This window comes from Hippocampus bargibanti, linkage group LG13 (genome assembly GCF_051943395.1).
Source record: "Hippocampus bargibanti isolate YZ-2025 linkage group LG13, ASM5194339v1, whole genome shotgun sequence".
Classification (NCBI taxonomy): Eukaryota; Metazoa; Chordata; class Actinopteri; order Syngnathiformes; family Syngnathidae; genus Hippocampus; species Hippocampus bargibanti.
This window is the reverse complement of record NC_142746.1, coordinates 13,212,164-13,240,087: the sequence shown is the minus strand read 5'-3', so window position 1 is coordinate 13,240,087 and position 27,924 is coordinate 13,212,164. Positions and strand designations below refer to the sequence as shown.

The 27,924-nt window shown below is 40.6% G+C and overlaps 2 protein-coding genes across 5 annotated transcripts in view; both read left to right on the top strand.

Moving 5' to 3' along the window:
* col21a1 (collagen, type XXI, alpha 1) overlaps window positions 1-14,806 on the top strand; it is a 31,024-nt gene extending 16,218 nt beyond the window's left edge. The window contains exons 9-29 of one of the 4 annotated variants that reach the window (XM_089012214.1): window positions 77-139; window positions 349-402; window positions 477-530; window positions 628-681; window positions 3,283-3,336; window positions 3,412-3,465; window positions 3,545-3,598; window positions 3,830-3,883; window positions 7,648-7,692; window positions 7,770-7,823; window positions 8,346-8,399; window positions 9,059-9,112; window positions 9,241-9,312; window positions 9,383-9,418; window positions 9,814-9,858; window positions 11,620-11,652; window positions 11,726-11,872; window positions 11,957-12,011; window positions 12,094-12,285; window positions 12,356-12,433; window positions 12,691-14,806. In XM_089012214.1, coding sequence (XP_088868340.1) covers window positions 77-139; window positions 349-402; window positions 477-530; window positions 628-681; window positions 3,283-3,336; window positions 3,412-3,465; window positions 3,545-3,598; window positions 3,830-3,883; window positions 7,648-7,692; window positions 7,770-7,823; window positions 8,346-8,399; window positions 9,059-9,112; window positions 9,241-9,312; window positions 9,383-9,418; window positions 9,814-9,858; window positions 11,620-11,652; window positions 11,726-11,872; window positions 11,957-12,011; window positions 12,094-12,285; window positions 12,356-12,433; window positions 12,691-12,878 — 1,494 coding nt within the window. In that variant the 3' untranslated portion in view covers window positions 12,879-14,806. Of the gene's footprint in view, window positions 1-76; window positions 140-348; window positions 403-476; window positions 531-627; window positions 682-3,282; window positions 3,466-3,544; window positions 3,599-3,829; window positions 3,884-7,647; window positions 7,693-7,769; window positions 7,824-8,345; window positions 8,400-9,058; window positions 9,113-9,240; window positions 9,313-9,382; window positions 9,419-9,813; window positions 9,859-11,619; window positions 11,653-11,725; window positions 11,873-11,956; window positions 12,012-12,093; window positions 12,286-12,355; window positions 12,434-12,690 lie in introns of those variants that run through there. The other 3 variants (XM_089012212.1, XM_089012213.1, XR_016116916.1) reach the window with 3 other exon arrangements.
* A 1,345-nt stretch (window positions 14,807-16,151) lies between these two features.
* Window positions 16,152-25,681, top strand: bmp5 (bone morphogenetic protein 5). The gene is made up of 7 exons (XM_089011511.1): window positions 16,152-16,971; window positions 19,318-19,510; window positions 21,734-21,882; window positions 22,385-22,582; window positions 24,064-24,140; window positions 24,236-24,346; window positions 24,497-25,681. The coding sequence occupies exons 1-7, from the start codon at window positions 16,491-16,493 to the stop codon at window positions 24,644-24,646; spliced, it is 1,359 nt and encodes a 452-aa protein (XP_088867637.1). The 5' UTR covers window positions 16,152-16,490; the 3' UTR covers window positions 24,647-25,681.
* The last annotated feature ends 2,243 nt before the right edge of the window (window positions 25,682-27,924 follow it).

Here is a 27,924-nt window from a genome sequence, read left to right as displayed (position 1 = left end):
GGAAATATTGGCAAAGTCATTACTCGGTCTGAGAGGCTGTGTCAAACAATAAAAGTGCTTATTGTGTTTCATTTAGGGTGAACCAGGAAATATTGGCAAAGCAGGTCTGCCCGGACGTGCTGGCGCTGATGGTAAGCCTGTGAGTACTACATAGTTCAATATACAAACATACCAAAAAAAAACCAATGACCTGCTTCGAACAGGGGAAAGGGAAAAAAATAGCCACTGAAAGAACATATAATCTTTATAAATTCTAATTTATTCATAATCTAAAATGTGTCACTGAAGAAATGATCAGTAAAGTAGGATGAACTCAGTGGGTATTTGTGTTTGTTTTCACAATAAAAGGGGGTGCCTGGCAGTAGAGGAAGTTCAGGATTTCCTGGTGTGGCGGGAATGAAGGTGAGCAATGTTCCAATGACAACATCAAAGCAGTCACAAAATACGTTGTGAAAATGTACCCTCTGTTTTGTCAGGGTCAGCGTGGGGCAGAAGGGTTGAAAGGGGAACAAGGAAGGCCTGGTATTTTGGTACGAAGGTCAAAAAACTAATTTGTGGCATTGCTGTTGGATCATCATCTGCAGCCCTGAACGAATCCAATTTGTTAATCCCTTTCTTTTTACTCAGGGTGAAAGTGGTGCACCAGGTTTAACAGGATTGCCTGGACAACCTGGAGAGACGGTATTTATATCAATGGATCCCTTTATGTTCTTTATTCAATCTTTTTAGGGTCACAGAGAAGCTGTAGTCCGACCCAGCACACAACTCACGCACGATCTGTGTGCATTTCCACCACCACAAAATCACACAGTAGATTTTGTGAACAATCCATCACGCGAAATGAGATCTGTATGATTTTCAAAAAATTGTGATGCACTAAAACAGCAACAAACAAAAACATGATACAGTGAGGGAGCTCCAAATAAGTAAATGTGATGTGACATGCACGGGCTGGCCGTGTTGAAAGAGAAAGAAATACAACTGGCCCAATATGCTTTGCCCTTAATTTTTTTGACATTTGTTCGATTTAACCTCTAAGCTTTTGCAACAGTTTTGGTTCACTTGCGTTTGAGTGGGTACTCATGATTAGAGACCATTCAACTGTCGAATGCAGTTTTTTTACCGCTCAATGATTCTCCGCGCCACATTGGATTCAAATGAGAAAACCATTACAATTGGAAATCACAGGAAACCTGTCGTGTAAATCCCGAATTGTCGTGTCCACAACTGCTTAACAAATGACAAACACATCAGTCGATGTTACAGCTGTTGCATAATAAGGCTCCCTATGAAGCTCCAGGAACTAATTTTAACCAAACTACAATCAGAAAACATTAACATAACTTTTTATGGCGCGCAAGATGGAAGACTTGTTTGTGAGCGGAGAAATACAAACATCAGTTCAAAGTGAACCCGAAGATTCTCTGATGAACTGGTGAATTAACAGGAACTCTCTGCAAGACGTATTCACTATTTGACACTGTTGCATCGATCTCTCTTGTGGCCATGTGTTTTCAATATAAAAGCAGATATCTTAAGAGCAAGACACATTTAAAATTGGTTTTTATTTGCTGACTTTGTGAGTTTTGGTTGTGTTCAAGGTTTTGTTGTGTGCATGGGAGATTTTCCTTGCCTATGTTGCCAAAGCGCATCTTCATGTGGGATTAGTTGGACTTCTTTAATGTGTGGGGAGGATGATCCTGGATCTTCTCCACATGGAGTCTTCTAGCTTGTTTTTTGTGACTTGGCATTCAGATTTAACTGGATTTCATTCTTGAAGTACCCCCCAAAAAGCCCAGCCTATGCCATTTTTTTTTTTCAAGAGAGGCGTGTTATTTCCATTCCCCCACTGAGGCAAGTCTTAGGTACAGGTCCAATAAAGACTTGATTTAAAGACAAACACACAGAGGAAACAAGGACACTTATTTTTTAACAGCTTGAGATGCAGTTCTTGTGGAAACCAACGCATTCTAAAAAAAAAACACATCATGCCCCCACAGAGATGAGTCTGACAGGCTAATCTCTTTGACATCAACTCCCACTCTGCAGCAAGAGGTGCCTCAAATCACCGTATAACAAATTAACAGGATCAAAACGATGAAAAATCTATATTATATTCAGCAGCCCGGAGTCAGTGGTCTCTCAGGTGGATACTCATCCTTTTGTCTTTACTCTCTCAATGAAAGGCGATATAGAACCGTGTACTGAATAAGTATTACTGCCTGTTTGAAAGACTGAGTCCACTTCAATATTGACACTTTGCACTTAGGCTGAGGTGCTCATTGCGATCTGTTCTTCCTTTATTTTTTCATAAACTGGACCCCACTGGCAGTTTCAAATGTCCAGTCACCAATACATGTTTTGTGATTAGAAACGGCCAATTTTTCTGATAGTTGGACTGTGTCAATTGTAATCTTATTGGACATATTGTATTTTAAATAGCATACCTGAAATATTAATAATATAATATTAATAATATAATATAATAATTAATTAATATAATATTAATATTAATATATAATATAAATTTGACAATAAAGCTGACTTTGACTTTGAAATCTTTTGCGAATCGCAATTTAGCCATCAGGTAAAAACAGTTTGTAGTTGAATGAATGTAGTGGGATATTTTACGATTTTATCACAGGAATGGTTCAGTCAGGTGATTTCTTGAGATATGTAGTTTTCCATAGGCTGTCCCATTACTTGTTATATCATCTTGTTCTAGTATTCGTCTGCCTTTGGAAGAACAATAAAAAAGTAACCTTTAAATATCCCATTATGTCAAGCTGAGTGTTGACAGGGATCTTCTAGGGATTTTCCATGATATGTAGAGCACGAAGTCCCACAGCATGCAACAACATCTGTAACATCTGCCCTTGTAAATTATTCTTATTTTAAATGGCCACCCAATGGTGGAAACGTTGTGTCCCTGGCGAATGTCTGTCGATCTAAAGCCCATTGGATGTAGAACTGCTGAATTTACTGTAAATCCAAGGGCCAGATAGGAGATGCCAGTGCAATCAAATGTCACGTTTGTCAGGATTGTACCCAAAAAAAAAGCAACTTATTCACCCATAAACTAGAAGTAAATTCATTTTTATGACACCTTGTGGATTTAAAAAGCAGCTGAGCTGAATAAAAACCGAACAGTCCAAGAACCACATGAATCACACCACCTCCACTTAATTGGCAGTGCACTTAGCTGTGGAGTTGGAATCGCTTGAGAAAGTAATCTTGTAATCATTACTTGTCATAAACTCTCCAATTCTCCACTGCTGTCAGGGACCGTTTGGATCACCCGGACGAGTCGGGATGGCGGGCAAAGCTGGACAAAAGGTGAGGGTTTTTAATACCAAGTGTGTCACCACCACCGATTTAATTGTGGTTGTTTACATCATGACTAAATTACAGGGAGAGAAAGGAAGTATTGGACCTCCCGGGCCTCCGGGTTTTCATGGAGGACCCGTATGTTTTAAAACAAACAGAATATTGTTCTTTCATTGCTGGTGAGGCTATTTATTCAAGGCTATTGTCGTCTTTAAAGGGTGAACCTGGGAGAGACGGAAAGGATGGATTTCCTGGGCTACCTGGTCTAAAGGTTTCCTTTTTTCCTTTGTTAGTATGCTGCAAACATTAAATAATTAAATTCTTCAGGCAGTGTGAAAAAAATCCTTGGTGTTCCCAAAAGTTGCTGTTGCATTGAGCAATTTAATCTGTAGAGTTGAATATGGTCAATTTGAGGCAATTATGCAATTTCTGTGTGTCTTCATCGCCAATGCTTCATCGGTTGTTTTTTCTTTATTTCATCTTCATTTTGTTTTAATTGTAGGGAGAAAGTGGGGATAATGGAATCCCGGGTCTCGATGGAAGGGATGGCCATATGGTGAGTCATACCTGCACCTCCATATGTGTGTGTGTGTGTGTGTGTGTGTGTGTGTGTGCGCGCGCGTGTGTGTGTGCGTGCGTGTTTGTACGTGAGTGTGCATGCGTGCATACATATATTTATTTATTCTATGTATCTGTCTGTCTGTCTGTCTGTCTGTCTGTCTGCCTGCCTGCCAATCCGTCCGTCCGTCTGTTGATTTGTTTTGCAGGATTGTCATGTGTAGACTGTATCAAATGTCATAACTTTTCCAAAACGTTCTAATATGTTGGAGGTTCCAGTGACTTTCTCAGGGAACCTTGTGTGGTGAAATGAGTTGATTCCATTACAGTATTTACAAATCCGAAAGGCAACTCTACTCACTAACCATGCTAAATGATAAGCAGTTCCTTCTGGCTTAGGTTTTCACACTGAAAAACACAATCAATGGTTATGCTACTCTCACTAAGTTGTTCCAAAGATATGACAAACGACAATGGAAGGATCATACGGAAACATTGATGATCGCTAATTCCATAGCCAAGTCGGGTGATTGCACTAGCTCTCATAACTTCTACACTATGCACTTCATACACAGCACTCAAGGTGTTTCATTCACAGTCTCAGGATATTTTAATTACATAACACTGGTGACTTCTCTGCCATAAATGTATTGTGCATTACTCTGGCTACCATGAAAAACCTTACGATAAGTGCTATTGCCTGCTTAGCTGATGAACTTGTCAACTCTATTTTACGTTTCTGGAATCTACCTGCTATTTTCTAGTTTGCATGTTTGTCAACCACTGCTTTTTATTCATATTACATCACTTATGCAGGATCGCTCGACGGAAGAGTTTTTCATTCATTGGGAGGAGTATATGCAAATAATAAATGGCATATGCAATGTGATTGCTAAAACGTGAAAGTAATTGCTCTGACTTTGTCTGTTTAAATACCGCATGTGAAAAGGCCCATCACCTGACATCACCTGACAAAACTCCATTCAATGCACATTTTTTTTGCGTTTGGCCCCTTTCTGTGGTATTTTGACTATTTGGAGACATTTTTCTGTGGTGCTATCCCAAGTGTTAGATGTAATGTGACAAACGAACGACAAAAAAACTGGAAATTAAACAAAATGTAGATTTCGTGTATTGAGGAGCGATCAATTTATTTTGTGTAATTCAGTCATGCAGTCGTGCATGTGTGACGGGTGTCACAACAGTGACTGTCTTCATCTCCACGATGCTGCTGTATTAATGAAGACGAGACGCGTGGATGTGTCTTTTTATTTCTTTTATTTCTGCAACACAGTATGGCAGAAGGGATGGGTGAAGTCGCATGGGTTTCGTCTTGTGATTAACCTGAATCTCCTCGAGATTGTTCTGGAAACTATGGGCGGGACATAGTGCCACACTGTGCGCCGTTGCGTCACTTCCTTCATAATTTAATAATCTAAGTGCACAACTCCGTTACATACACCCCCCTTAAATTATGCAGAAGTGAGGCAACATACACACGGAAGACAACAGAAAGACCAACAGGCAAAATAGACAAGGTTATCGGGCAAGGATGTACAAAAATGCTGTCTAATTATGTCGCTCATCTGACCAACTACGTCAGGTGACTGGAGTAAGGGATCTGTCGCCGGTGTGTCAGGGTCTGTGCGCTCGTCGGAGATGCACTGTACTGGGTCTGGGAAGGAACTCTGTCCCCACTAACATAAGTGGCCTCAGCTCGCACCTGCCCATTCCCCTCTGTACAAACTACATCACCCTGCATAGCACTACATAACTGTGACAGACTGGAGAAAGGTATCTGTTGCTGGTGTATCAGTTGTCTGTGCGCTCGTCGTAGATGCACTGCACTGGGTCTGGGAAGGAACTCTGTCCCCACTAACATAAGTGGCCTCAGCTTGAACCTGCCCATTCCCCTCTGTACAACCTACACCACTCTGGATTGCACTATACAACTGTTACACGGTTGGGAAGCCTCTACCAACACACTCAAAGGTGTGCTACTTGTTACATGTAAGGAGCTCATTCTTAGACTTAACACACGAAAACACGTACATGAAAAAAAAAACACACTAATTGCAAAACAGCAGGTCAGACAATTAACACACTACATGTATTTTCAAAACGGGGGTCGACACACCGTCCACCGAGTGATGGGACTGCACAGCGTCTTCATTGTGCAGCATCGCGGTCCCGGTCCGAAGTGGAGAGTCACTTGTGAATCCGGGTCACGGCACCAATGTGACGGGTGTCACAACAGTGACTGTCTTCATCTCCACGATGCTGCTGTATTAATGAAGACGAGACGCGTGGATGTGTCTTTTTATTTCTTTTATTTCTGCAACACAGTATGGCAGAAGGGATGGGTGAAGTCGCATGGGTTTCGTCTTGTGATTAACCTGAATCTCCTCGAGATTGTTCTGGAAACTATGGGCGGGACATAGTGCCACACTGTGCGCCGTTGCGTCACTTCCTTCATAATTTAATAATCTAAGTGCACAACTCCGTTACACATGTTCATGGTTAAAATAATCGGTTTCACCTAAAATGCAAATCCCTCTTTTAAATATGGTGGTCTCCACCATTTTTACACCCGGTACATATTGAAAAGTGAAGTATTTGTGTATCTCAATGTTCAAATACGTTTGAACCAGACAGTAGTGCCAGGAAGCTTTCTGACAAGAACGTGAAAAGTAAATTATTTGATGTATTATACAATTGGCCTGTTTTAGTCTTGGGTGAATGTATGGAGAGTCGACATGACAATGTAGGAATATCTGGGTATTCCCCCTGTAAACAATCCCAGGACAACCCTGTTAGGTAAGAAGCGGCTGGCTCTAATCAAAAGCCATAAAATGAATAATCGAGGGAAAGCTGTGCGCTGCTCTGGCAAATTGTGTTTTGGGAGTGTTTTGAACTGGTCCACAATCCCACCGCTCATTTAGAAGTTTAGAGTCTATGATGGGTCTATGAAACATGACTCACTTGCTCCACAAGGCTCCAGGCCATCCCCAGGCATCCATGAACAGAGGCTGTCCACAGAGAATGATTTAGTATGTGAAAAGCATCCTCAGTTTGCTATAAAAACACACAAACCCACACAAATGATTGAACATAATTAGCGTCAATGTATGCTGGTCTTCCCTAAGAGTCTCACTGCCTTTTATACTGGATTTTTTTTTGTCAGGGAAACGCGCTGGAAGACTTTATCTCAGTAGAAAACGGCAAATAGTTTCCCTGGTATTTAGGAACTGCTGTTCACCACAAAAATATTGACTCTCTTTTATTACATTTATATTGCTGTCATTGTTTTCTAAATAAAGCTTTATTTGTTTCCTGCTTGAACCAGCACATTCTGCGTATTTCTCATTTCTATGAGTTTTGATCCATGGCTATGATTTGTTGCTCTTGCTCTGTACAACAGACACAATTTTTATATTTTTATATATGAGTGTGCAGATGTGCAACCCTTTCAACACATATGTTGAAGTGTATTACAGTGCACGATGTATCAATCACATTTTGTTTTATTGTAATGCAAGTACCTTTTTGTGTGTAGTTAAGATCTGAAAGAAGGAATTACAATATTTTTATTCACAGTTAATCCCTACAGTTATTGTGGATATTGGATCAATCTATGAAGGAATCCATAATTTTTGTCAACACAAGTGTAGAAATTATTGACTAACAATCTAATATTGGTATTATTATTTCAACATTTTAAATATGTATATGTATTTAATCGGGTCATTTCGCCTCTATTAGGGTTTGCCTGGTTTACCAGGGAGCATTGGCCTCACAGGACAAAAAGTGGGTATTTGCCTTTCAATCACCCGAGTAGATTCAGCACATGGTTGTATAATACGTAATGTATACTTTTGTCAAAGGGGGAAGCCGGGTTTCCTGGAATAAAGGGCACGCAAGGATCAGATGGATCACCTGTAAGTTGCAAATTTCCCCATTGTGGGACGATTAATTTCTTTCTGAGTCTGAAGATCATGTTTGACCATTAACTAATTCACTGCCAGACGATGTGCAAAAATTTGTTCATTCCAGTTCCAGGGTTTTTGTAATTTTCACTCAAATTCCAAGACCCACAGAATAATGAGTTTTTGGACTACATAAACATTCATTGCAGCGTAAGAAACCTTAGATTCTCTTCTTTCATCAGAAAAATAGAGTTAATTCCTAAATTTTATGGATCTGAAGTGATATGAGGTGCAAGTGGGGAAGTCTGTATAAAAGGCAAATTCTGCCCCCTTGCGGGAGGGAAAAACATTGCTAGAGGTCGGACCAGCGCTTTATCGCACCCCACCGCAAGAAAAACCCAAAACCGAAAAAAATCAGGAATGGCGCTCCACGTCATATTTTCATTTCCCAAGTACATTCCGGAATGGCAGTGAATGAGTTAATTTCAAAGATTATAAATGCTTGTTCAAACTAATGGTTTTGCTCTGTTACAGGGGGAGATGGGTCCAGCAGGTCCACCTGGTTTCAGGGGAAATATTGGCCCAAAGGTATTTATAACAAAATACTACAATAAAATGTTTAATCCACCATTGAATTGTCAAAATGAAATATTTTCGGTTCTTATTTTGAGTTGGAACAAATGGCTTTGTATTTCATTTGTATTTGAGATTTAAACTGAATAGCAGAGTGGGTGCACACACATTTTGTCAAAGAATGGCCCGACTTCGATACAACCTAACAAGAAAAGATGTTTCGATAAATAAATGGATGTTCCTTTTCTGTTACAAAAAAGGAAAGCAGTAAAACATAAGTAGATCAGTTCATGCATGCATGGATTTTCAAAATTCAACTTCTGAGCTTTTTCAATGTTTGTCTGATTGTTTCTTTCTTTTCTCTACACCCCTTGCAATCAACTTGGGACCAGTCTGCGAACTACCATTGCGTAATGGGCACCCGTAATGTAACATGTCATTTAGCTCTTCTCACCATCATATTGTTCTCTCTGATTTGTATATACTTCTTACATATTTGTGTGTCATTCTCAAAATGTGTGAACCAACACAGGACTCCCCTAAACAAGTATCCCCTCGATTGGCATCTTCCACCGAAAGCGAAATGCAGACATTAATTATTTGAAGAAATATAGTAACCATAATGCAGCAGATAATGAAATATGTTGTTCTGATACATTTAACTGTTTTCACAGGGCAGTAAGGGTGAAAATGGAAATCCGGGCAAACAAGGGATACCTGGTTCTACGGTATGTTTCAACGGTCACTTATCTTTTGTTCTATAATGAGACATGGACATTTATATTGTTAAGTATTTTGGATGTGATCTAAATAAGTATTCTTTTCTAATGTCCTGTGCTTGGTTGTCTTTTTAAAGGGCAGACCCGGTGATCCTGGACAAGCAGGTCAGCCGGGACACCAAGCAGTGCCTGGCCTCAAGGGAAGCAAGGTATTTTTTTAAATAAATAAATAAATTGTTTGAGTTTGTTCACTCTGAAATGTCTTGTCTATTCCATTAGGGGGAGAGGGGACATGCAGGTCAAAGAGGAGATCTGGTAAGACTGCAAACTAGTTTCTTTTACTGAAAAGAACATTTCATACTTGGGTACTGAACTCCATAATTTGATTTATTGTTGGATAACTGATAATAAAACTTTGGTTTGACATAAAAAAAACCCAACACATCAACAAAAGAGCACCCATCAACTTGACAGTAAAAGACGAAGCTCAGATTGCAGTCTGAATAAAATATCTTCAAGAGTCTCTGAAAAAGCAAAACTGTTTTGAGAATTGAGACATGTTTCTTTTATTTTAACAAACTGAGAAAAAAACAGTTGCCAAACATTTTAAGGCGAGTGAGACTCTGATTCACAGTTAAAGGTGTGCTAAATAAAGTGATCATGTTTGATGAAATTTATGTATTTATTTAATTAATTATTCATTCGTTCAGGGACTGAAAGGTGATAAGGGAGCCGATGGAAAATCTGGGAATCACGTGAGTTCATTTTGGCCCATCCTGTTTCATGAAGCATGAGTCTTTTTCAATCTCTCTGAATCTCTTTTCAATCTTCTCTGAAACAATGTCACAGCTCACTAGCCGACAAATACTGAAATAACGATGATCTGATCTCAATTTACTCGCAAATTTACTTTGTCAGTGTGCATTGCTAACACTTGTTTTCGAGTGAATGGAGCTGGTGGACATTATGGATGCACACGTTAATGGTATTTTCTGCCACCTAGTGGAGGAGCATTTAAGTGTTCTCCCTGTCATTGTTTATATAATTGATGGATGAAAATTAGGTGTAATTAGATTATTTACCAAGGCACATCTGATGATATTTTACGGAACATTTATTGGTCACCGCACAGTGTTTGAGGGTCACTGTTCCAAATAAGCCAGACAATGAATGCCTCTTTAATTAATGTGTTTTTATTCATCAATCCTAATATCATTACATTTTTATTTATCCATTACCTTGTCCTGGGTGAGAGATGCTAACATAAATGATTATACTGTATTTGATGTTTCAATTATCATGATGTTGATCTTTTTTTCTTTCACGAAATCATTTTCGGTGCATGCGAGCAATGAACTATGTAAAGCAGGGGTCGGGAACCTTTTTGACAAAGAGAGCCATGAAAGTAAAATATTTAGATTTGTTTTCAGTGAGAGGCACACACACATACACATACGCACACACACGCAAACACGCACGCACAGGATTTCAACAAAATGTCAGAATATATTATTTAAGATAACTTTGTGATAATACTCACCATTAATATGTATACTTTTCCGTTCCTCATGATTGGTAAAAAAATCCAGCCAAGCGATCGTAGTGAAAGTCAACTTGCCGAATCCATAGGCGAAGTTACTGCTAGCTAGCCTGCACACTGCTCATTAGCTTACACGCTTGCTTTCTGCTGTCTTTCACAGAAGTATATTGATGCTAAGGTTAGCATGTGGCTTGTCAAAGTGCCACTGATATTCAACTGTTTCATTCATGGTATTGTTTCATTGAAAATTAGAATCACAGCAGAACTTTTTCTCTCCACAAAGGCGAATCCTTCCGTCCATTCAACCTGAAGTGTACGATATGTACTCGTCATTTATTTTATTCGTCAGGCTTATTTAAAAGGACCTGTTTCGACATCAACGGCCATAGGTCAGTATCATCCAATCAAAATTGCGCTTTTCGTCAATTGCCGCTCAAACAGGAAATGAACCGCGAAAAAGCGAGAATATGTATTTAGTTTTATCGGCGAGCCAGGTGCAATCATCAAAAGAGCCATATATGGCTCGCAAGCCATGGGTTCCCAACACCTGCTGTAAAGCAATTTTTCTTTTTGGGAAGTTGTTGCCTTTCTACGTGTCTCATTTTTTTCCACGTTACAGGCTTCTATTTAACTGTATTACTTGACCTTGATGAATGTTTTGACACAGGCGCACCAGGCTACACCTGGTTTCCCAAACAAAACCTCTTTTAGACTACTTCATTCAATCTCTGTACGGTCATGAGTTGAGAAGCGCTGCTAGGGAGGAGTGTACATGTATGTTACTTTAAGAGGATTAATTTGACGACAGGCTGTTAAGAGGATTAATTTGACGACAGGCTGCCTGGTTTTGACAAGGTGCCACTAAAGGCACTGTGGTTAACATTTACCTGGGTTCTGGTGCTGTCCTTGGCTGTTGCTTTATACTGCATTTTGAGAGTGTTGTCATTGCCATGCGCATGTTCTTCTTGTTCAATAGGGATTGCCAGGATTGAGGGGACATAAAGGGGAGGTATGTACACTTAATCTCTCTTCACACCTTTGTCCAATATGATTTCTTAACACTGGCCTTGTGTTTTTGCTAGAAAGGGACAACAGGGGACCCTGGTCTAAGAGGCCAGGAAGGTCAAATGGGCTGCCCTGGACAGCCAGGACAGGCGGGCCAAATGGGACCCCGAGGCCCTCGGGGCGACACGGGTCCTGCCGGACAAGCTGGCCCGGCAGGAAGCTCTGTACGTCTCGCGCACATTGACCACCAGAGTATTTCTTCATGATGAGCTACCGCATGTTCATGTTTGTAATTTGCATCATGACAGGCGGGCGACATTTCAGACATGCACATTAGACAAGTGTGCAGAGAGATTCTTCATGGTGAGTGCGTTGGGACTTCTTCATTTATGAGCAATCGTTTCTAAACATTCACATGAAATATCCTCTCTTACAATTATCGTAGCTGAACTGCCATCAATGTTGATGAGCCACCCGTCAAGTAGTTGTGCCATGTGCCAAAACCTTCCTGGAACACCTGGCCTCCCAGGTCTTACGGGGCCCGAAGGTCCTAGGGGACTCCCTGGCATGTTTGGCGCCAGGGGGCAGCCAGGCTACCGTGGTCATCCAGGGCCACCTGGCGTCAATGGTGTAAAAGGTAAAAATAGTCAGAAGTAACTTTATTCTGCTCCTGGAATTGAGAACAAGAATTGTATGTACCTTTGTAGGAGATCCCGGGCTTAAGGGAGAAAAGGGGAGCCCAGGGCGTACCATACATGGGGACCAAGGAACACCTGGGCCCCCAGGTAAGATGCCTCACCTTATTTTTCCTTTCACTTGTGATGCTGTACAAGTTATGTGTGTGACTGAGTTGCTGTGCGACCTGTGAACCTGAAGAGTCTAAATGTTCCCCGTCTTCTGTTTATTTAGCAAAGAGTGATAAAATAATCAGAACGAATCATCAAATAACCAAAAAAACATTAAATGAAAAAAGAGAAGGCAATAACACACTTTGACACATTATTAGCATGTGATGGTGACAAAGTCATTTTTACCTCGACAGGTCCTGCCGGTCCTCAGGGTCATGGCAAACCGGGTATTTCAGGTCAACCTGGACCACGCGGTCTTAATGGAGCAGAGGGTAAAAGCGGTAAACCCGGCACACCTGGCCCTCCTGGAGCGTGTGACCCATCCTTATGCTATGGTAGCATGACGAGGCGGTCCTACTACGGCAAAGGACCAAACTATTGACAAACGTCAACCAGTGTGAGGCTGGTGTGAAGCAAACAGTCATTCTCAGGAAGTTCTCTGGCTCAGTCCCAAAAGGACATATTCTCAATATCTACAGTCAATCTATCACAACCATCAAAAAGCGAGTTTTGTTTTGTAAATGAATAAACTTTGAGAAGTGTACAAAAGAATTTCAATGGTGTTCCCATGGAACACAAAGAAGGAAGTAATTGGCAAGTGGACAAAATATGACAGCAATGACTTTTCATGGAGTTTACTGACGTCCCTTTCAAATTAATGAAAAGAAAAACATTGTTCGATAAGACTGTACAGCTGATTTCAGGAACATCAGCTCCAGTCGCATCTGCAAGAATGTCAAGGAAAAGCCAGGCTTTGTTTGTCATGTCACACTTGCGACAGAAATCTCCCATCTTCATCATGTCGTATCTATTATTGGAGATAATGATCTGTTTTATGATCTGATGAAAGCAAGGCTGAACTTTGCCCACAATTTCAAAAGGCGCTGTATGATTGACTCACACACACACACACACACACACACACACAAACACGCACACACACACACACACACACACACACACACACACACACACACACACACACACACACACACACACACACACACACACACACACACACACACACACACACACACACACACACACACACACACACACACACACACACACACACACACACACACACACACACACACACACACACACAAATATCCAGCAGTCAAAAACAGTGGTAGCAACTGTAGTGCTTTTTGACTATATTTCTTCAGCTGGAACTGGGTCTTTAGTCAATGTGGAGGGAATTATGAATAGTCCCAAAAATGAGTTGATATTGGTGAAAATCCTACAGTGATATGCGAGACGGTGACGTATTTAGCCATTCAGAATCATCACAGCCAAAAGAATACATCCAAATACTTTGGTGGAGCTGTGTTAACATTTTGGAATGGGCACATCAGACTCCAAGATAAAATTCAGATGAACGTTGCTCTTGGAGCAATGCGAAAAAAGCCAAAGCTGGAATAATTTTGCAAGGATTTGCAATATGATATAGCCAGGTCAATTTGTGCTAGGCCAACTAAATTCTATCTGAAATTCGTGGTCACAAATACCAGGTTTAAGTTTTTGGTGCACGTGACGTTTGTGCAAAAAAAACGTATTCAGAAAAAAAACAGCCTATGTGATTTTTTTCTTCATGTCTTCGAGATATTTTTCAATCATTTCAATAATTGCATTAAATTAACTGGAAATTGGTGTGTATATTTTGTGTTGATCACAGACACTGCCTCTCATCTGTGTTTATTAGCATGGTGAGATTGCATCACACATTTTCCCACAATCAAATTTATATCATAAAATTGGTCTAGCTTTGATATTCTCAAGGTATTGCTGTGAAATTTGAATTCTGACAGAAAAATGTACAAATGATAAAACTTCAAAATTTATCTTTGAACTGTCCTTGGGTTGTATGGCTGGTACATCATCCCATATTGCACCGTGGTGATGGAATCAGAATCAGAAAACCTTTAATCGTCCCACAATGGGGACATTTGCAGTCCACAGCAGCAATTTGAAAGGGGGACGGGGGGCGGTGAAAGGAAGAAAAAAAAAACAGGATAACAAGCATCCTAAAAATGTTATGGATTGCTGCATAATGGAACCTAAATGGACTGCTTATGACGTGGACCGCTGTTTCCCGAATTCATCATTAATTCACTCACTATACAATCACCATGATAATACACAATGATTGTAATCTTGGCTAACATTGTTTTCAATCAATTATCAGGCACTTAATTTCTGTAGCATCTATTTTTATAATTTATAATGAGTCATAATTGTTTGATTTTAGTATTAATTTTGTAGATTTTTCATGTTGTACCTTGTGCTAAAACATTCAAATTAAAGTTTGTTTTCATGTTATGTTGTCTTTATTTGGCAAAACCAAACCACTGTTGTGCAAATATTTGACCATATGAATAATAATTGATTAATTTACTCCAGTATGGAAATCAACGTAGATGCGGAGATATCCATAAATCATTCCAAATGGGCCAACACTTTCCAAATCCAAAGTGGAGGACTTTTTTGTTAAATCTGCATTGGATTCATCGCCCTTAATTCTTGCAAATGACCCCAAAACCATTCAAACATAGGGTAGAGGAACTTCTGATCTCCCAAAAGTGTAATCGGATCTCAGTTTTGAGGGCCAATCCAGGTGTGGCTGGACGATGCAGTAAAACGAGGTTAAAATGGCAATCGACAAAGTGATCAAACCAAACACTGACGGATTAACTGGACAGCGGGATAGCTTCTGGTGATTTGTGAAAGCCACATTCTTTGTCTTTTGCCAAACGTTATGCTTTCTGAAGAGTTAGTTAACGAGATTGTTGCCTTGTTCCATAAAGAGACCTGCCTGTATTGTATTTTACACTAGGTGGGGGTGTTGGTCGTTTTCATTAAACCCAAGATCGTTTGTTTTACGTTACAGAACATCTGAATACATTTTTTTAAATCAGGATGAAGTTATTTTCCGATTGCGGTGGGGTTTATTTTACTTTATTTAATATTCAATTGCATTGATTTAGTCCTGTGCACACAATGTTTTATGTCCAATACTGTACGTACTTTATTCTAGTGCAGTGTTACACGGTAGTAGCGTTCAGATCCGAGGAACACACTTATAATTGTTGTTGAAGCTTCAGAATTTTGTTTAGACATCTCTTCAGTGGGTCATTTGTCATGCCACTCAGTCTAAAACCTGTTTCAAGCGCATTGTGTGTGAATGATGCAGTCATAGCCACTTCAATAAGTCGAGGTGATTAAAAGGCTCGTCTGCTATTCTTTCACTCGTTAGGACGGGCTCTCGAATTTCAAGCGTCTCCGTTTACACATTCACCGTGGGAGTGGGGTTGTTACATTTTTATTGCGGCCTCGAGAGGTGGATGCACAAACAAAAAGTGGAGTGTGGGATGTTTTCAGTGGGTAACATGTACCCCGCGACACTCTCTCTCTCTCTCTCTCTCTCTCTCTCTCTCTCTCTCTCTCTCTCTCTCTCTCTCTCTCTCTCTCTCTCTCTCTCTCTCTCTCTCTCTCTCTCTCTCTCTCTCTCTCTCTCTCTCTCTCTCTCTCTCTCTCTCTCTCTCTCTCTCTCTCTCTCTCTCTCTCTCTCTCTCTCTCTCTCTCTCTCTGTGGGGAGAAAAGTGAGTGCAGGGGCAAAAGTTGACTCTTCAACTACAATTTCATCCCCGGGAAACTCCTGCTTAACTTTCTGGGTGCAGTTACATGTTTTATTTTGCTTTTTTTTTTTTTTTCATCAAACAGGCGTGAGGTGAGGGACGTTGTCACATGGCCATAAATAGACAGTGAGGCTTTGGATGGACCGTGGATGAGTACAAAGTTGAACCGGAGACGAAAACGGAGTGCTGCTTTGGCTGCAAGCTGATACCTCATTTGTCTCCTCTCAGTTCTCCTCAGTTACCAGCCTGGACGCTGCGCTGCTTCCTCCATGCGTCCATGATTCCGCTCTGGATATCTGCTCAAGGTCTTCCACACAGTGCAATGTGGTTGAACTTGTTAGCCTGACGTGAGCAACATGTCCCCTTGGAGACGTGCGGTGGTTGGACTTACTTGGAGTTGCTTGACTTTTCTATCCTGTGCTCATTGCGCCTTCAGTGACAACCATGTGCACTCCAGTTTTATCTACAGGAAGTTGCGCAATCACGAACGACGGGAGATACAGAGGGAGATCCTTTCCATCCTGGGCTTGCCTCATCGTCCGAGGCCCTTTTCTCCCGGGAAACAGGCGTCCTCTGCTCCGCTCTTCATGCTCGACCTTTACAACGCCATGGCTGTCGAGGAAGAGGGGGTGCCGCAAGGTATTGGCAAGAGCCACATTGCCAAGGCCCAAGGGCACTCCAGGAAGGCATTTTATAGCCCCCAGCATGTGGGCTACTCCCGTGTGGCCCAGTCTTACCGTGCGGCCCCTCTGCTGGGTCAAAGCCCGGCGCTCAGCATCAGGCATGACAACCACTTTCTCAACGACGCCGATATGGTGATGAGTTTTGTCAATATAGGTAAGTCTCGGAGTTGATCTAAATGCAACAACGCCTCAAATTAAGTACCACAGACTAGAAAACGGTAAATAAATCAAAGTAGGCATGCAGTTCCATCATGGTCAGGATTTGGGCTGGCAACCGAGAAACTGAGTTCGGATGCAAATTTGGGGCTTTTTATTTGAATATGATCTGGAGAATAGTTTTCTGAACATGAATTTGGGCTATTATTCAGTCTTTGCGTTGAAATGACATTCAACATTGCATGCATTTGGACCACTCTGGTGCAAAAGATAACTGACCTCTATAATTGGTTTGTTTGTTCAGTAGCTGTGACCTTTGAGCCTGAAGTTCAGTGCGACTTATCAGATGACTGTCTGACCTTGAGAAAATTGGTCTTGATTATTTCCCGCCATTGAAAGTTGAGAAGGCAGCAAGGCTGATATTAACGTATACCTTGATTTCATGTGTCGCTTCGTGTCCCCAAATTTATTGGATGGTGATTTTCCCACAAGATTTTCTCTGCAAAGTTTTGCATGTTGCTGACATGTTCAATGTTTTTTTTTCAGTAGCAGTGAATTTGTGTGGATTTGGTCGGCAGTAACTCACTTTGGCTCCAGCCCATCTGCTTCCACTTAACGCTCCGCCGGGGCATGTACATTGTCAGCCTTAAAAGCTCTGCTCTCGTTCTGGTGACTGTCAGTGAAGTGTTCAGTGGGCCTCTGTCTTTATTACAGTACACTCAAATACAGCCACGGACTCTCTTACAAACTGCTCTACACAACGTGACAAGGCTTGTCGTAAATCTGCTCGTTTACAAAAAAGTTGAAACAGTTATTGATGAATGTTTAGAGCATCGCATTGATCAAGACTGGGCCACCTCAATCAGAATCACTGAACTCTTCCCCACTTGAAAGCGGAATGTTTAATGGTCGGTGGCTCCTCTGCTTCAAATTACTGCCTGTGGCTCCTTTAATGGAACACACTCAGTAGGGAAAAGAGTCAGACCTGACCTCTGACCTGTTTGTGCTAAGTAGCCGCAGGCGTCCCCTCGCGATAAAAAATGTCATTAAAGTGCACCCAATGCTCACGATAAAAAATACAATATAATACTGACTGATCCCGATAAAAACGATATGATGAAAGTGCACTCAATGATATCACAGCAGATGCCAGCCAATCCAACTGCGCAAGCAAGGCTGTGGGTTGTCACGTCGCATGTCCCATTCCGTAACCTTTCGGGCATATCACATTTTATTGACTATCAGAGAAGCCTATCAGGTATTTATTGAGGTCAACCATTTATTTCACAAGCATTTATGTTGGTGCTGAATTATAATTACATATATTGTTATACCCGACCTCTTGCTCAATGCCACCTGTGTTAGGCTCCCTCATCCCCGATCCTTATCGGATCAAGCATTTAAGCACATGGTTGTGCGATACCGAATAAATACAGTAAAGTCTCGTTATATCGATATTCAAGGGAGTCCGAAAAAATATCGATATAACCGGGACTATCGATATATCCGACCCTGTTTGCATGTAATTTTCTCCGTGCGTGCATAGAAATAGTATCGATATAACCGGGACTATCGATATATCCGACCCTGTTTGCATGTAATTTTCTCCGTGCGTGCATAGAAATAGTATCGATATAACCGGGACTATCGATATATCCGATATCGATATAACAAGACTTTACTGTAATGATGTCCGGTTTGAGGTTCAAAACAAAATAAATGTACTGTCATGCAGAAAAAGCACCAACATGACAAAGGTCAGCGGGTGCAGAACAAACACATTGCACCCACTGGATGCTGATTTGGTTACCAACTGAATTGGTATCAAGTTGGCATCTTTGGCTTTTATTGCCGATACTATTTGTTTAGTTATCGGCATCTGTCATCCATTGAGGTATGTCTATCACCAGAGCCCACTATTTAGAGAATTACTGTATTCAGGTTTTAGTGAAGAAGGTCAATTCAAGGTCAACAATGAGGTCAGGCAGAGCCTCACCTGACATTGAGGAATCCTGTTTTCTCTCTTCTCTGTCATGAGGAGCGCAGAAAAGTGTCTTTAATTGAAATCAGCCTGTTTTTTTTAACTGACAGCCCATTCATCATGGCCACAGAATACAGTTGGGAACACAGTGGAGGGCCTGTCTGGGAACTACTACCTGTATTCCTTTGACTGATTTAATGAAGTGGAAAGTGCTTTTGTTGGGAGTCAAAATGTTTGGAATGGAACAGGAATGTAAAAGAAGATGTGAAAAATGACACACTTCGGACAATATGTTCAAGAGGTGCGAAGTTGTATTTGCCGGTTCTCGTTATGAAATTCACACAATGTTCTTTTACTTCCTAGTGGAGAAAGATAAAGATTTCTCTCACCAACGAAGACACTACAAGGAGTTCCGTTTTGATCTGACTCATATCCCGGATGGAGAGGCAGTCACCGCTGCGGAGTTTCGCATCTATAAGGACCGCAGCCAGGGCCGCTTTGACAATCTTACACTGAAGGTCACTATTCATCAAGTCATTCAGGAGTTTCCAAACAAGTGAGTATCAAACATAAAGACCTAGAATGTCACATTGTAAACGGTCATTTTCAGCTAAAATGTGGCATGAATTCTTATTTTTGCTTTTCTATTATAGTTATAAATGTGGAGATTTTTTTCTACAATGTTTTCAGGCAGTGATGGCATAAATAACAGTTAGGACGGCGGAAAAAATCATTGGCACTGCCCTACCCACTCTCGAGGACTTGCACACTGCAAGAATCCAAACTAGGGCGCGGAAAATCTTACTGGACCCTCCGCACCCTGCCCACCACCTTTTCCAGCTACTCCCCTCAGGCAGGCGCTACCGATCCATGCGCACCAAATCCAGCAGACATTTAAACAGCTTCTAAGCCATTAACTCTTTGAACTCTTTCAACAGTAGCCAAAATGGAACTGTATAGTGCCACTTAGCAGTTTTTTTGACAACGATACTAGTGCAGCGTGTTCTACCGGAAACAAATTCCTTGTGTGTCCTACATGCTTGGCAATAAAGATGATTCTGATTCTGATTCTGATAAGATAAAATGATCAGGTGCATTATTTTGCCTTTTCATCTCAGTACTCCAATCGGAAAATATTTATTTTGCATCTTATTTTTTATTTGTATTTTTTTTTTTTAAACGAGCGACAGTGTCAGCTATTGTTTTGCAACCTTGGATCACTATCTCTGTTCTCCTTCATTCACACCACGTCAGCCTTACAAATATAGTTCTCGGATAAAGAGAAGCCCATTAGCAAGTTGACCACTTATGAAGCTTGGAGGGTCCATCACTTATCACTCGTCTTGTGTTTCTTGCTTGGTTGGCCGAGTCCCAGACAAAACCACAAGGGCCCCTATCACAAGGTTCGGGGGCTTCCATAGTGCTCCCCATGGTCACTGTTATACCCACCATACCTGCCTGCTTCCACTATATAACGGAAGTTTAAATTGTGACATAGCTGAATGCACATGGGCCTGCTAAAAAAAACAAATGTGTGGCTGATCGAAAAGGGAGATATGACTCTCAAGGGCTTTGAATAGGCCAGAGTCAATAAACACCATCTTAGGTGGGAAAGGTTTATGTTGGCATATTTGTTTTCACAGGGTGTAGGCTATTGCAAGTTGTGTTCCTGAAACCCAAATCACATAAACCACACTGGTAGCTGATCACATAAACTAAGAAAAAACATATTGAAAAAGGCATAAACTGGTAATATTAAGTGACAATGACGTATGTTAGAGTCTGTGAGCCAATTCAGTTTACACAATGTTTGTTTGTTTGTTCTAAGTAATTTTCGTCGACTTTTGATTATACTCCTGCTATAGCTTCCTCCACTATATGGACTGCATGAGCAAACGCACAAGCAATTTTGACGAGCAATTTAATGTAGTCATCGTTTCCTTTGAACGTTTCCACATCTTTTCATCTTCTACTACAGTTGTGTAACATGTGCACTCATAATTAGCACATGATTGAGGTTCACTGCTGTAATTTTATGTTGAATTCCTCATGAGGTTGACTTTTATTACACCTGTAATAAACACGTGACTAACTCTTGAACTTTAGGGGCCATGTGGAAAAACCCTGTTTCTTTCTGAATGTCACGCTTCACCACACAGCTCCACAATCAATCATGGATGCAGAGCAAATCTTTCAAACAAAACAAGGTTGGGGAAAAATGGAATGTGCATCTTTCAGTTTCAATTTTAAAGGTACGTTCAAGGAGCATAATTTAGTTTTAAGAGGTTAGTATTACGAGGAGATGGAGACTCTTGACAGGGAGAATGTGGATTTTGGATATTTTTGGGGAGTCGGAACTCAGGCATCCATTAGTAATACTACAAGTCTCTGTTACTTCATTTATCTGTTGCTTTGTGACTTCTGCAAGCCTCCCCAATCCTTCCCGAAGATTCCTTCAAAGAGCCATGCGGTTTCTTTTTGTCTGTGTGTGCCCATTAAGGCTTTGCAATTCTGAGGTGCACAGAAAGTTTTTATTTACTTTGGAGCTGAGGCGAGCCCAAGCATTTAGTAATTTGTTCGTAATGCAGCAAATAAGTGCCTACATTCATATTACCAACTGAGCGGAGCAGCTGCTGGAAAGCACAACGAGTGAAACTCGATAACGAACCTCAAACGGCCCTTTCAAGCGGTGCCCTTTCCTGCAAATTGTTTTTAAGTCATTTCAAAATGTATGCAATCATTAAGTTCTGGTGGTGAATAGATGTGCTTTCATCTGCAGGGATGCGGAGACCTTCTTGCTTGACTCGAAAAGGGTTCAAGCGTCTGATGGCGGTTGGCTGGTATTTGACATCACGGCCACCAGTAACCACTGGGTGATGAACCCGCAGCAAAATCTGGGCCTCCAACTCTGTGTGGAGACTTTAGATGGTATGTCATGGTCATCTTCCCCCACCTTCACCAATCATGACAAAATAAACTGTTGATGTTTAGTTTAAAACTATCTTTTTAAAGCATCTCGTTAATAATATGCAATGTGCTGAAGCAAAAAGGAATTATTTCAACTCAACACGAACTGACTTTAAAGAGAAAGCTAATACAGGGAAAAAATGTGAAACATTTCCGCATAAGCAGGATCTTGCAGCAAAAAGTAACATGAAGATGTGATATCAATATAATTAATCCAAATCTGAAGGAGCAGCTGCGAGGATCATGCTCTGCATTCATAGACCGATAGAATTACAATCACGTGAATGAACATGCATTGTGAAAAAGTCAATCAGGCCATCCCTGGTGTTTTTTGTAAACGTCTCGAATGTTTAGAGTACATTTAACATGTAACATATGCCTCATTATGTTCATCGGCCAACGGAGTGTCCTTGTCCTTCCTTCTCTCCTCCTCTACATATTTTGCATTTGTGATGTTTTGAAGGCCGCAGTGTCAACATGAAGTCCGCCGGCATTGTGGGGCGCAATGGGCCTCAATCCCAGCAGCCCTTCCTGGTTGCTTTCTTCAAGGCCAGCGGGGTGTTGCTTCGCTCCGTTAGAGCCGCCGGTGGGAAAAAGAAAAACCACAACCGGAATAAATCAACTCATCAACAGGAATCATCAAGGGCACCGAAAACTGGAGGTACGCTACATAATTGGGACTCACAGATCCGCTCGTGATGATGATTCCATTGGCAAAACAAGCCGCTCCCACCTAGCATTTTTGAAACCATATTCGAATGTTTTCAGTTAACACATTGACGTTATCTTACCATTTTGCTCCCTTTTTGTTCTGGGTGTTGCACGGTTGTCGTCCGCAGTTTCCAGTTTGCTGTAGTGGCCCTCAATGTCCTTTCAAAACAAAAAAATATATACCTGAAGCTACTGATTCAGAAGGACCTGGGCAAATTAGATTGACATTGTAATGCATAGAGGCTGAAATATGATTGGCCAAAAATACGTAGAAAAAAACAAAAAAATCAATCATCCACACATATCGTGACTGTGAGACGAATAAAGGCATATCCAATCCAATCCAATATCGTGGAATCAGTGCAGCCACTGGCGACACTAAGGAATGAATATAAAAAATAATACTGTTTTGTGGGACAAATAGTGTAATTGAAGTTTTGGATGGACAACTTCTAATATATAGGCTAACAGAGAAGGCTTTGTTGGGCCAAACCACTCAGCACCGGTTACTTTACTGTTGCCAACAGCAACATGCTGAAAGTAACTACAGGAGAGGCTGGCTCGCACATAGTGCGGTTTGTTGGTCTCACTGATAAGTTCCATGTACTGTAATACGTCTTTCTTGAAGGTGTTGACATTGGAAAACCAACCTCAAACTAAAAATCATACAAGAACAGCTGCTTACCGATACAATACTACTACTACTACTACTACTACTACTACTACTACTACTACTACTACTACTAATAATAATAATAATAATAATAATAATAATAATAATATCACAGGACACGTTTTTCTGTGGGTGAGCAGTGGCAGCCGCAGGCCCCAGCGTTCATCAACTCGGAAGTATCAACTAGATAGGAAGCCAGCTAGTTTTCTAGTAGATAGCTAATAGCTTGCTAGCTAGATATCTAGCATATACAGAGCTAATAGCTAGCTAAAAGATATACCGCAGATGTAAGTTATAATAACTCCAAACACATACAAATCAGTGGTGAGAATGTTGTTGAGGTCCTTATACGTATAATGAGAGTAAGTTTCTGAATTTGTGGGATGTGCACAGTTTGAAGTGGGACAGCCAACATCAAAATGTCATATTTTGCACCGAGCCGTATTTCAATCTTTTGGTGCCAACATTGTGATAAGAAATTGCCCATCTGTAGTCATTCGACAAGTTATTTGGATACAAAAATGTTGAACACCCACCCTGACAAGCTTGACAACTTAATGCACCAAATGTTTTTCAACCAACAATCTGTGGGAAGTGAAAATGACAGGTGAAGTTCGTTTTGATGGCTCGATAGGCAGATCGTTGTTCCTGACTGTCATATTTTCATACGACAGTCAGGAACAGTCATCAGTTGTGCTAATTGATTTTTCTTGTATATGTCCTGCTTTAAAAACAAACAAAAATGGTCTGCATTTCAGATTATAACACCAGCGAACAAAAGCAAGCCTGCAAGAAGCATGAGCTTTATGTCAGCTTTCGTGACTTGGGTTGGCAGGTAAGACCAAACCATTTAAGGGCCCACAGCAGAGTCAGCAATGGTGATTTTGTCAACAGTGATCAAATGAAATGACCTCTCTCATTTCACCGCAGGACTGGATTATAGCGCCTGAAGGCTACGCCGCTTTTTACTGTGACGGTGAATGCTCATTTCCGCTCAACGCACACATGAATGCAACCAACCACGCGATTGTCCAAACTCTGGTAAGTTCCCTCTCAACTTTATTCCATGTGCTCACGGAAAACAGAGTCCGTGTAAATGTCACCGCTATGTTTGCTGCCGCCGTAATTCATTTGCAAAATAACACCATTCTCACGTCTTCTGAAGCCCACTTTATTTGCTGTCTTTTATAGGTCCATTTAATGTTTCCTGATAATGTGCCAAAGCCGTGCTGCGCCCCGACCAAACTCAATGCTATTTCAGTGCTTTACTTTGATGACAGCTCAAACGTCATTCTCAAAAAGTATCGGAATATGGTGGTGAGGTCTTGTGGTTGCCATTAGTGCCTGCGGTTCATTTTAATTTATGCTATCTGGAATAGGTTGGAAAACGCATCATCTCTGACTGTGGTGTGATGTACAATGTTATGTATATAGAGTTTATTACGTAATTTATTCTCTGTTCAAAATAGCACTGAATATTGTGATATTTATATAATTAGTAAGCTTAATGTTGATTTCATTTTGATATGAAATAATTACGTCCGTCGGCATATAGTCTTCTCACAGTCATCGTGATCGACAGTTTGTTTTTCTTTTCAAATCAATTGAAACGTCTCGACAAAACAACATGCTGAACTCTATTTTGAATTTATTTTTTTCTATTCATGATTGTGAACTGTTTAAGTTGAAGCATATCAAAAAATTGCAAAAGATTTTCAATCACAAATGGCTGTTGGAAATGTTGGAGGAAAAATGGGGGTTTTCTAACACAAACAAAAGGCAGAGACATTTTCTATGTAGCTGTCATCATCTTTCAGCTCCAACGATATCCTTCACCTTTTCCATTTCAGCTCTTTTGTTTGTTGTGAGCCCATGTGGAATAGTGATATTCATTGTTCGCTTAACTTCACCAAATATCTCATTCCTCTATGGAATTCACTGCAAAACTCTTCATTCGATTTGAAATTCATTGTTCACTTAACTTCACCAAATATGTCATTCCTCTCTGGCATTCACTGCAAAAGTCATTCTATATCAACGTGATGGTTGGACAAAGTATATCTACATGTGAGAATGCAGTGCATTTTTAATAAACACGACACATGTAAATACCAATCTTTGCTGATTGGTTTTGAAAATATTCCTGCATTCTCCACGGAGCCATTACAATGTTTCAATGCCTCCACATATTACATATAGTGCACACAACAAATTAATGAATAACTAGTTTTCAAATTTGAATTAAAAAATAATGACTATTATTGTGGTTAACATTGGACAATTTACGTCTGTGTAAGCTCTCAGTCGTACAGGAGTGGTCCATCGATGAAAAGGTTTCTTTAGCTGTCATCTGTACTTCTTTGAAGGTGTCGGACGTTTCGCTTCTTATTCAAGAAACTTTGTCAGCAAACTAAAGTCTGACTGGTAGTTTAGGTCCTATATATATATATATATATATATCCCTACTCTCCAGACATGGCGGTGCCGGACTCTGCTATGATAGGTCCCTGCTCTCAGTTTGGGGGAGCAGAGGACTACTCCCTGCAGCTGCTCCACTGATAGTTTCTGTTGTTCTGGCTAACGACTGGCCTAATTGCCCCACTTCGACCGGTGTAACCTCATCAGTATTACAAATCCTATGTTGCCTAAGCAGGCACTTCATCCTTGCTAATGTTTGCTCCGTCTTGATCCACAACAATCACGTCTTCTACTCTTTTTCCTTCTCATTTTCCTCATTCATCAATTTTTAAAAGTACTCTTTCCATTTTGCCATCACACTACTGACACCTGTTAATACATTGCCATCTCTATCCTTAATCACCCGAACCTGCTGCAGGTCCTTACCATCTTTGTCTCTCTGTCTCGCCAGCCTGTAAAGATTAGTCTTCCTTGCTGCTATATATATATATATATATATATATATATATAGGGCCTAAACTACCAGTAAGACTTTAGTTTGCTGACGAAGTTTCTTGAATAAGAAGCGAAACGTCCCACACCTTCAAAGAAGTACAGAGGACGACTGAAGAAACCTTTTCATCATTGGACAATTTAACATTTTGGTTCATTTTGGTTTAGCAAGCATCACGGAATTTCATAAGTTTGACTTGCTTTCGTGGGCCGAATAAAATGGCCAGATTTGGCCCCCAGGCCTTGACTTTGACACCTATGTTCCACACTATGTATTTCTGGTCTCTTAATAGTCGACAGTTCTTTTCCCCTACTTTTATTGCCGTTCTTGTTAACATAGTCATTATGGAGATTACCTGCTGAAAGTAGCAGAAGATGTTGCTAATCGAAAACGTCAAAGTAGATGTTACATAATTTAGGGATGACCTTTTCGGTTGTCTTTGCAATTAATGCTAACTGCGGTGTATAAGGAAATAGGGTAATTACATTCCTCATCATATGCACTTCCCGTAAATTTGCCATTTGGGGTTAATTAATTGTTCCAATAATCCATATTTTCCAATGGTTACGTGGAGTGTCTGTGGGCTTGAAAGGCAGACTTCTTTTTTTTTGCAAAACTGGGGCTGGTCTACCATTTCAGATAGCCAGTAAAAAGGAGAGCCAAAAAGTGGTCTCCTTTAGGAGCTGCAAATATTCCGCCTGAAGGATGCAGACAGAAGGACTCCAGTAATGTGAACTCAGAAAGAATTGAAATAAATATTTTATGAAATAGATTGCAAGACCCACATAGTAGAACACAGAGCACCGGTAAAACAGCAGGAAAAAAAGCAACCCAAAACACTTTCAAAAGGGAAGGACAGAATATAAACAGAAATAACCTGTCAATAAATAGATTAAAAAAGAGTATGATGTCATGGTACAGAGTGTGCAGAGACGTTCTCTTTACCTCCATTAGACCACAGATGAGTGATGATGATAAAGTAGGCTGCCAGTCAAAAAAATGCTTGTAATTTTTTTTCAACAATTATTTTGACATGATGTCTGAAAGACACATCCATCACATAAATTGTTGTCATACTTTGAAAGTAAAACTGAGCGCGTTAACATTGCATTGTTGTTGCATATCTGTCAGGATTAGCATATTTTCGAGAGCGGTACACTTACACTTGGTTGTTCAGGGATTTTTCACAGTTTGTTAAAATGGGGATAAGGTGAGGAATTATTTTTTATTTACTCAACTGTGTTGACCTTCACAGAACACATGATACGTAGTGTTACACCAAATACCTCCTCCCCCTCTTCCCCCCGCCTTCTTACTTTTATATACTGTATATGTTTTTTTTTTTCGGATGTACTGGAACATTGAGTGACTGTATTGCGCGTAATTAAAAGCAGGGGCTTGCCTGCCCAGATGTTCTGTTCACTATGTTGGCATTCATTGAATGTAAGAGGCCATCTGCTAACTTAACTCTTGGCTCGAGGGCTGATTTTGCATTCCTGTGGCCTGTTGCCTTGGCATGATTATTCACAGCAATCACATCAACTGTTTAATATCATGGATTCCCTGCAATTCAGCAATATGTCTTCTGGAGTTTTTTTTTTTTTTTGGCGGGTGTTGCCGCAGGGGTGTGTCTACGGCGAATAAGATCTTATTAAAGAGTGGAAAGGACAATTTTTGGGCACATTAATAAAAAAAAAGCAAACGATTA